At 32.5% G+C, this 10932-nt stretch overlaps 1 protein-coding gene across 2 annotated transcripts in view; it reads left to right on the top strand.

Moving 5' to 3' along the window:
* Positions 1–584: 584 nt before the first annotated feature.
* Positions 585–10932, top strand: part of LOC106473503 (homeobox protein cut-like) — a 48529-nt gene continuing 38181 nt past the window's right edge. The window contains exons 1-6 of one of the 2 annotated variants that reach the window (XM_022401930.1): positions 585–756; positions 3540–3614; positions 3823–3929; positions 5366–5538; positions 6617–7156; positions 9921–10040. In XM_022401930.1, the coding sequence (XP_022257638.1) occupies positions 688–756; positions 3540–3614; positions 3823–3929; positions 5366–5538; positions 6617–7156; positions 9921–10040 (1084 nt within the window). In that variant the 5' untranslated portion in view covers positions 585–687. The remainder of the gene's footprint in view (positions 757–3539; positions 3615–3822; positions 3930–5365; positions 5539–6616; positions 7157–9920; positions 10041–10932) is intronic. The other variant, XM_022401931.1, reaches the window with a different exon arrangement.

The following is a 10932-nucleotide window of genomic DNA, read 5'->3' as shown; positions in this document are numbered from 1 at the left end:
ACTAAGTCTTGTCTGCTTTCAGTCAACCCTTTAAACGACATATACAATTTCTTAATCTTGTCTGCCTACTATGTCAATCCTTTAAATGACATAGACAACCCACTAAGTCTTGTCTGCTTTCAGTCAACCCTTTAAACGACATAGTCAGATCCTGAGTCTTGTCTGCCTACTACTGTCAATCCTTTAAATGACATAGACAACCCACTAAGTCTTGTCTGCTTTCAGTCAAATCCTTTAAACGACATAGTCAGATCCTGAGTCTTGTCTGCCTACTACTGTCAATCCTTTAAATGACATAGACAACCCACTAAGTCTTGTCTGCTTTCAGTCAACCCTTTAAACGACATAGTCAGATCCTGAGTCTTGTCTGCCAGTCCTATATTAAACCTTTGGAAGAGTATGGTTATAAGTGTAGTGGTTAATGTGTATAATTTGTACGTTCTTTATTTAATTACCTAGTAATATATCTTACTTCAAAGTTAAATTGATAAAGGTGTAGAGCTTACGAGCTCTTGTTGAATACCTAATTTTTATATTAATGTGACGAAAACCATCTTATAACATATGTATATTTTCTCTGGATAGAAGGCAACACTAGCAGAGAAAGAAGTGGCCACATTGAAGGAAAGACTGGATGCTGCTAAACACTCTCTTCAATTAGTTGAACAAATCCAGAAAGCTCCGGATATGGAGAAAGCCATCGAGGTGCTTAGCCGATCATCTCTAGAGGTCGAACTAGCTGCTAAAGAAAAAGAGGTAATTAGCGCCAGCAGGTGACGTTGTATCTCGGGTAGTTACGTTCATTGTACAGTCTTGTAACTCTGTTCTTAAGTGTGTTTAAGCTATTCTGTTAACAATGATTTCATGTAGCCCATTTAACCTGAATGTATTGTAGGTCGCATGATGGGATATCGGTAGTTTTATGGATTTAGAACCTCCAAAATCCGGTTTTCGATTCCCAACGGTGGACACAGCAGGTAGCCCAATGTGGCTTTGTTCCGAAACAGTGTTGTAGAAAGTGGCTCCATCTAGTAGCTCTGTATGAAATGTCATAGTTCAATAAGCAATTATAACGAATGTGTGGTGTTTAGTGAAAATGAATTTTATGTTACAATCAGTAAGTAGTGTCATAGTATCGCCCAAAACACTAGAAGATTGTCCTCAGGAATATCACAGGGTTCTCCAGTACACTTGGAGATCATCCACAGAAAGGTCCAAATATTCTTCATTAAACTAGAAGATCATACTCAAGAAGATCACAGTTCTCCAGTACACTAGAAAATAGTTTACAGGAACTATCACGTTATTTTCTAGTACACTTGAAGATTGTTTACAATAAGTGTCAGAGTATTGTCTAATGCACCAGAAAGTAGTTTACAATAAGTGTCACAGTATTGTCTAATGTGACAGAAAGTAGTTTACAGTAAGTGTCACAGTATTGTCTAATGCACCAGAAAGTAGTTTACAATAAGTGTCACAGTATTGTCTAATGTGACAGAAAGTAGTTTACAATAAGTGTCACAGTATTGTCTAATGTGACAGAAAGTAGTTTACAGTAAGTGTCACAGTATTGTCTAATGCACCAGAAAGTAGTTTACAATAAGTGTCACAGTATTGTCTAATGCACCAGAAAGTAGTTTACAATAAGTGTCACAGTATTGTCTAATGCACCAGAAAGTAGTTTACAATAAGTGTCACAGTATTGTCTAATGTGACAGAAAGTAGTTTACAATAAGAGTCACAGTATTGTCTAATGTGCCAGAAAGTAGTTTACAGTAAGTGTCACAGTATTGTCAAATGTGCCAGAAAGTAGTTTACAGTAAGTGTCACAGTATTGTCTAATGTGCTAGAAAGTAGTTTACAATAAGTGTCACAGTATTGTCTAATGCACCAGAAAGTAGTTTACAATAAGTGTCACAGTATTGTCTAATGCACCAGAAAGTAGTTTACAATAAGTGTCACAGTATTGTCTAATTCGATAGAAAGTAGTTTACAGTAAGTGTCACAGTATTGTCTGATGCACCAGAAAGTAGTTTACAATAAGTGTCACAGTATTGTCTAATGCACCAGAAAGTAGTTTACAATAAGTGTCACAGTATTGTCTAATGCACCAGAAAGTAGTTTACAATAAGTGTCACAGTATTGTCTAATGTGCCAGAAATTAGTTTACAATAAGTGTCACAGTATTGTCTAATGCACCAGAAAGTAGTTTACAATAAGTGTCACAGTATTGTCTAATTCGATAGAAAGTAGTTTACAATAAGTGTCACAGTATGGTCTAATTCGATAGAAAGTAGTTTACAGTAAGTGTCACAGTATTGTCTGATGCACCAGAAAGTAGTTTACAATAAGTGTCACAGTATTGTCTAATGCACCAGAAAGTAGTTTACAGTAAGTGTCACAGTATTGTCTAATGCACTAGTATCACAGAAATGTCTACTATACTAGAATGAAATCCAGTACAATAGAAGATAGCTTTCAGGAAGTTAACAAAGGATCTTCTATTACACTAGAAGTAAATCACATGTTAAGATCGTTAAGTTAACAAAGGATCTTCTATTACACTAGAAGTAATGCACATGTTAAGATATTTAAGTTAACAAAGGATCTTCTATTACATTAGAAGTAATGCACATGTTAAGATTGTTAAGTTAACAAATTATCTTCTATTACACTAGAAGTAATGCACATGTGAAGATCGTTAACTTAAGAAAGGATCTTCTATTAAATTAGAAGTAATGCACATGTGAAGATCGTTAAGTTAAGAAAGGATCTTCTATTACATTAGAAGTAATGCACATGTGAAGATCGTTAAGTTAACAAAGGATCTTCTATTACATTAGAAGTAAATCACATGTGAAGATTGTTAAGTTAACAAAGGATCTTCTATTACATTAGAAGTAATGCACATGTGAAGATTTATATTTAAGTTAACAAAGGATCTTCTATTACACTAGAAGTAATTCACATGTGAAGATTGTTAAGTTAACAAAGGATCTTCTATTACATTAGAAGTAATGCACATGTTAAGATTGTTAAATTAACAAAGGATCTTCTATTACATTAGAAGTAATTCACATGTGAAGATTGTTAAGTTAACAAAGGATCTTCTATTACATTAGAAGTAATTCACATGTGAAGATTGTTAAGTTAACAAAGGATCTTCTATTACACTAGAAGTAAAGCACATGTTAAGATTGTTAAGTTAACAAAGGATCTTCTATTACACTAGAAGTATATCACATGTGAAGATCGTTAAGTTAACAAAGGATCTTCTATTACACTAGAAGTAACTCACATGTGAAGATCATTTTCTTGTACTTTAAACACAGGATACTGAATAAAACTGAGATTCTTTTAAAGTGGAAATTTTGTACTGTATGTTTCCTAGCTGAATAACAAAGTATTATTTGACAAACAAAATTTGCCAAGATATTTTGAATAAAATATTCATTTTAACTTTACTACTGAAGTACGTTTGGCATTCGTATCTGGATTATGAAGTTCATTTGTGCTCTGCCTTCTAATTATCTTGACAGATTTCCCAGCTAATGGATGACATACAGAGTTTGCAGTCTACTGTCAATAACTTGAAACAGACAAGTGCCTCACAAGTGAGTACGTTTTTTGTACCACCTAAAACATGTATATCTCCACCATTTTAGCCAAGTGAAAACTATTTCTGTAGAGAGTGAAAAACTAATTAAAATTTGAAAACATACAATTAAATTATTTAATATAAAAATAAAATAATACATAATTAATATCTGACTGATAAACTAAACTATTGTGTATGATGATAATTTTTTTAAACATCTGCAGATTACTCGTCTTGAAGAATTGTTAGTGGAAAAAAATCAGACCATCCAGGAGCTGGAAGAAAAGCTTACCCAGCAGAAAGATTATAAAGAGATCAAGAAAGAACTAAGGTAGTGGATATTTCTTCTTGTTGCTTACTTTGTAATATTTACAATGTTAGTTTTGAAAATATATGCTTAATTTGTTTATTTGGCTTTTATTTTTAATTTCCTAATTATTGTTAACAGGAGGATCTGTGGTGTTTAGAGGATTGATATTAGGCATTTATATTAGTTTTCCTAATGAACACTAGTGTTTCCTTAAATTTGTGATTAAAGTCAAATATTCAATTCCAATGTTACCAGTAATGAACAATAGTGTCTAACGTGTCCTTAAATTTCTGATTAAAGTTTAATATTTAATTCTGCTTCTAACAATAATGAATACTATTGTCTGTTGTGTCTTTACATTTCTAATCTTAGCAATAATGAACTCTAGTGTCTATTGTGTCCTTAAATTTCTAATTAAAGTTTAGTATTCAATCCTAATGTTACCAATAATGAGCACTAGTTTTTAGTGGGGCCCGGCAAGGCCAGGTGGTTATGGCGCTCGACTCGCAATCTGAGGGTCGCGGGTTCAAATCCCCGTCACACCAAACATGCTCGCCTTTTCAAAGAGGGAAGGCTGTCAAGTAGGTTGCATCCTTGATGAAAGAAACAGCTTTAGAAACGATGGCAGATCTTGCTCTGCCATCGGCTTAACGGTCCACAAGGACTATGAGAAATGAAAAAAAAAAATTTCTAGTGGGTTCTTACATTTGTGATTGAAATTTATTATTCATTTCCAATGTTACTAGAAATGAAGAGTAGTGTCTAGTAAATTGTAATTAGAAATTAGTATTTAGCTCCAGTGTTAGCAGTGATGAATACTAGTGTCTAGCATACTTTCACATTTGAGATTACAAGTTAATATTCAGTTACAGTATGGTGAATATGGTGCTTAACTCCCAATTTGTGAATCACAGGATCAAAACCTGTTGCTGATCAGCTGTGGACATGTTATAAGGTGACAGCCAATCCCACTATTTTTTATAAAGAATAGCCCATGAATTGGTGTCGATTAGCTGCCTTCCCTTTATTCCATCATTTCAAAATTAGGGGCTGCTAGCACAGGTATCTCTCAGGTAACTGTGTATGATTCCGATGTAACCAATAATGAATACTAGAGTGGTTAAAGTTTAATTTCTAGTTCCAGTACAGGGTTGTAGGCAGCACTACACTGTAGGGGGGGGGGGAGGCTTTTTCCAAAAAAAAATTGAGACCTTTTTTCTGTACAAAGAATTTAAGTGATTTACATGCGAGTCAAGTGTTTATTTAATAAAAATCAGAAGACAGTAGACTTTTCTTAGAATACTTGGATTGTTCTTCAACATCCTTCCTCCTGTCTACCCCTCTGTCATGTTAGCAATGATGAATACCAATGTTTAGCATGTGTGTCCATTTGTGGTTAAACTTTTTTCAATAATTAACTAAGAACAGTTGAAATATCTCTAACTTACTGTCTACAGCATTTTAAAGTCTATGGAATTTCCTAACAATGAAAATGCTGAAGAAGATAATGGTATCGCCACATCAGGACCTGAATCTATTTCAAAGCCTCTTGAAGTTCAGCTTTTGGAGAAAAACAAATCCTTGCAGTCCCAGAATACTGCTCTGAAAGTAGCTAATACTGACTTGTCTGGTAGGAAAAAGTATTTTTAGTGATTGTTTTCTTATCATTAAAGTATGTCTTTACTAGGAACACAGGATTTTCATTTCTGTATGAAGTTGAGTGAACGTTTTATCAATATACAGTGAAATATTTTACACCCTTAGAGGTTGAACCTTGCATTAAATTCTAATTCTCTCTTTCCTTCTATGTGTGCATGGACCCAGTAATGTTCTACACACCTAATTCATGATACGGAGAAGAGTATTTGTCTGTTTATATTATTGTTCTCTATCATATTTACAAAGTTTTTCTCAGAAATCTAAGATTTGTCATTTGGGAGGACAGTAACTCTTGTTTTTCACTTATTTTGTCAATAATTCAACTTCTTGGACTTTCACACTTTATTCTTACACTGTATGTTTGTAATTGTTTTTTAAATATGTTTTTCCAAGCTATTGATTGAAAAGACAGACACTATTCGAAAATAGTATTCATCAGAAGTATAGCTTGTCGTATTTACTAGATCCGAAAGAAGTAGTCTGAAAATATATTTTGAATTACAGACATAATTAGACACTCAAGAAATGAAAATAAAGTATTTTGAAAACTCAAATTCAAGACAGAATGTTTCTCTTTTGTTTTCCATTTTGCTATCTACTCATATAATGGGATATTATGTTGAACAGAAAAATGAAACCGAAGATAATTTATACAATCATTATTTTTAACTTTTACACAATTTTTCATGTTTTTTATTCACAGTGTTTTTAATAGCAAAAGTCTTCATTTGTTTTTTAACTATGATTGTGTATGAACACTATTCTGTTCAGTGAATACAGAGATGTTATCCAGTGTGAATTCCTTGCGTTACTAAGAACTCCACATTTGATTTCACATCTAAAACACAGATGTTACATCATTTCACACTTAAAAGGACATTCAAGAAAGGTGTTGGAAGCTACTCTGTGGTAAAATACCCTTGATATCAGTATCACCACATGAAATTTTTTTTTTCTTATTTTATCAAATTTTTTCTGTCTTTGGTAAAACATTTCACTTTTGACCCAGACCTGACCATGATTCGGCTCTTTCTGCACCTTTCTTGCAGGTCCCCTCTCTCATCAGGGAAATCCGCTTCCACTTCAAACTGTCGAGAACATTGGCTCTCTCTTAGGCGAAGAAATTGTGTCCACATATACCAATATACTGAAAAAAGAAGATCAGAGTAGCCCCCCACCTCTGACTACCCCAACCCAGGACATGTGTCCCCCAGTTGCACATCAATCCCTGAATGGCACCAAACTGGGTGAACTTCCAAAATATAAAGATTCTTCTTGTGATCACGTGACCTTAGACAAACTCCAAGAGTGCCTGGGTCAATGTTTGGAAAAATATGCAAATGAAACACTGAACACATTATACATTGCTCGGTGCGTGCGGGAACTGTTGAGCATGCATAATATTGGGCAACGCCTTTTTGCCAAGTTTGTGCTTGGCCTTTCACAAGGTACTGTAAGTGAACTACTTTCCAAACCAAAACCATGGGAAAAACTGACTGAAAAAGGAAGAGACTCCTACAGGAAAATGCACGCGTGGGCTTCAGATGACACCTGCGTTTATATGCTGAAAGCTTTAGTGCCCAAGAAAGGTGGGTTTTATTTTTATATTTTTTACTTTATGTATATATATATATGTTAGAGTTCCAGCAGTCAAACTTGGCATTATTGCCAGAACAATGCTTATAATATTATTTGACTTAAAAACCCTTCACTTTTTATTATTAAGGGTCAGGTTACCATGTAAGGTAGATGTCTTTAGTCTTCTTAGTGAGTGTGGGTATTCCAGTTTGCAACTGACAGGAAAATGTTGGGATGATTATTGTTTTCAGTTGTATAGTTGTAACATCATGTATAATCATGTAAGAGGTAGTATGAAATGATTTATTGGTAATTTTTCTCCACATGATTATCATCACAATTTTTAATTCTATGAAGAAAGTGTGTTGTTCAACTAGTGTGATACTAAAAAAACACATAGGGTAAAAAATATAGATAAATTACAATGTACGAACTCAAAGACTTTCAAATGAAGAGGTCTTTGTTTTGAAAATGTTTGGGTTTTTGGATTCTTCAATACTAATTATTGAGTAATCATTCTGTTTTGATAAAAGAGTTAGCACAAAGGATCACGTATAAAGTGTAATAAAATAAGACCCAAAACTTGAGCGCTTTTGATTAGTTGACTATTTTTCTTTAAGAGAACAAAGGGTGTTTTTTTTTTAGATTTAAACTTCGAAAGTTTGAGTAATTATTCTATTGACTTTTGAATGAAATCTAAAAATGAAATGTATTAAAATAATTTTAAATAGAACATAAACTTAACAGCATCTCTCATTTTAGTGTGGTTAACACATTCCTGAAAAATGTTGTGCCAAACACAAACGTGTTAAACAAAAATCAATTTCCCATAAGAATACATCTTATAAGGGGGAATGCATTCATAATCAGGACATTAAATAAGTATATAAAACGTTCATGTATTGTTGATGATTCAAACTTTACACTTTATTTCAAAGCAGTTTTTCTTTTTGAGCAACAATATTATGCAATATTAGCAAATCACATTAGATATAATTTATTAAATAAAGTTGATTTTTTCTTATTTTCACTATGATCACAAGCATAGGCTTCAATCTAAACTCCTCTTGGTATTAGTCCAAGAAGAAGGCTTAGCATTAAACCCAGGTGCATGCTTTTCTTCAGAAGAAATGAAAGTGCTATCAAAAAATTTTTTTCCAGTTTCCACGGCAATGAAGACCTGACATGATAAATACCGTGTTCTTCAATAATAGCCTTCAAAGATAAACTGAGCATATGGATATCTCATGCATGTGTTGGAGAATCTCATTTTCTATTTCAAAACATTGCTAAGTTGAAAATTTCTATCATGACTGGTTGAGCTAATAGAAAAAGTTCCCTAATATGAAAACATGCTAATAGAAAGTACACTAAACGGGGGATGCCAGTATTTTTGTTTTTTGATAAGCATGTCAGGAGTTAGTTAATGATTTGTTAATATATTACTTTGTAACTTTATAACTAAACTTCATAATTAACATTAAATTATTTAACTAGAAAAATGAAAAGATACTCTGAGAATGAAATTTGAACCTGAAATCTCTAGTTAACAAAGTTAGTGCTATAATCACTGAGTTACCCAAGAGTACAAGTGATCTCTGTGAATGGCCTTGTTAGTCAGGGGTCCTGGGTTCAATTTCACTTATGAGTTTTTCCAGTTAAATATTTAATATTAATCATTGTGATAAAACAATATTACTATTTCATGGTCTCCTTACTGAACCTAACAGTGTTAAAAGACCAGTGGTTACAGTTTAAGAATTTTTACAAATTTATTGACTATTTATAAAGTGAGAATCTCATGATTTTTTCATATTGAAACATAAGAACAGTAGTGCTTTATGAAATATTTAAGCTGTATTTGGTAATTTTGGAAGATAATATGCAGAACTAAATATCAGAATATTTACTCACTCTATAAACTGTAATTTTTTTTTCTAGCTTTGTTTGCTTGTTATAGTAAGCTTACTGTAAACTAAACAACAGTAATGTTTTAAGATTTAATTACAGTTAACAATAACACTTGTTTTCCCAAATCAGCTATTTTTTTAAGAATAGGTTGGTGTTATTCTTATTTATTTTATCTAAACCCTTGACAAGACTCACATCAGCTGTTATGCAGTTTCTCTTCCTTTAGTTTTATTACATGTGATAAGTGTTTGTTTACATGAATATCAAACCACACCTTACATATTGCCCTCAGACACTGGAACATGAATTTATAATTAACACATGTAACAGAAATTAGGTTCTCAGACTCTATTCAACTTAATGCACATTTGTTTTTATATTCTGGCAACCACTTGGATACATTTATGAATTTTCCTACACTGAATTCCAACAATATTCTTCTATTGTCTGAATATATGTGTGTAAACATGTTACAATAGTTTTGAATTTTGATTTTGTGAAGACATTAGTGCAAGTATTAGAGGTTTGCATTATGAAAAAATTATTATTGATGTTAAGTTTCTGAATTTTTTTTTCAACTGTATTGATTAAACAAGAACTTTTCTCTCATTACCACTAAGAATGCTTGTCTGTCTGAAGACCAATCATTAACTTTGTTTTTGAAAACTGTTGTTCAGGCCTTTGCATTTGTTTTTAAAATTTTTTAACATGACAGAAGCATGCATAGAAAACTATCAGATAACAGAAGTAGAAGATTGTTGATAAAGCCACAGTTTCTATTTGTTTAGGATGGTTGACAGGGGCACTAACTCATGTAACAGAAGTAGAAGATTGTTGATAAAGCCACAGTTTCTATTTGTTTAGGATGGTTGACAGGGGCACTAACTCATGGTAAAGCTATTTCTACTTCTTGGCAAACAAGTAAAGATTGTACCAACAATTCAAATCTCAGAAGCAAGTGCCAGGATGTTGCTCAACCTAAAAGTATGTAGGATTAGGGTTTCTTCAGTTTTCTTTGAAATAAAGATACCACACTGACCCCACTCTCTCTGGTTTGGATTTGAACAATATTGTTTCAGTCTCTGTTCAGTTAAGTCATTTTCAAAACAAAAAATCTGCTCAATTTCTTTTCCGCTTCTTCACCATATCTGATGTATCATTTCAACCACTTTAAGGCTCCTTTTTTCTTAAATAACTCAACTGGAAGCAGGTAGTAATTGCTGCTATTTCAAAGATAATTGTTAAGCCTAACCATCATACTTCAAAAGTAGCCATTAAGCTGAACCAGCAATAGATCACAATGCAATTTGTTTTATTTTAAATTTTATTTTTTTGTGTAAGGTTTTATTAGTGTTGAATGTTTCTGATATATTGGATTGTTTATATAAGGTACTCATCCTAAACTTGGTTGATATTGGATGTTTTATTTAAGGTACTCTTTACTCTCCTTAAACTTGATGGATATTGAATGGTTTATGTAAGGTACACATCCTAAACTTGGTTTGTTTAAGGTACTCATCCTGAACTTTGTTGATATTGAATGGTTTATGTAAAATATTCATACTGAACTTTGTTGATATTGGATGGTTTATGTAAAATATTCATCCTAAACTTTGTTGATATTGAATGGTTTATGTAAAATATTCATCCTGAACTTTGTTGATATTGGATGGTTTATGTTAAGTACTCATCCTGAACTTTGTTGATATTGAATGGTTTATATAAAATATTCATCCTGAACTTGGTTGATATTGGATGGTTTATGTAAAATATTCATCCTGAACTTTGTTGATATTGAATGGTTTATATAAAATATTCATCCTGAACTTGGTTGATATTGGATGGTTTATGTAAAATATTCATCCTGAACTTGGTT

This window comes from Limulus polyphemus, unplaced genomic scaffold (genome assembly GCF_000517525.1).
Source record: "Limulus polyphemus unplaced genomic scaffold, Limulus_polyphemus-2.1.2 Scaffold6231, whole genome shotgun sequence".
NCBI classification, from domain to species: domain Eukaryota; kingdom Metazoa; phylum Arthropoda; class Merostomata; order Xiphosura; family Limulidae; genus Limulus; species Limulus polyphemus.
The sequence above is the reverse complement of the archived record's forward strand: the minus strand, read 5'-3'. Positions and strand labels throughout refer to the sequence as shown.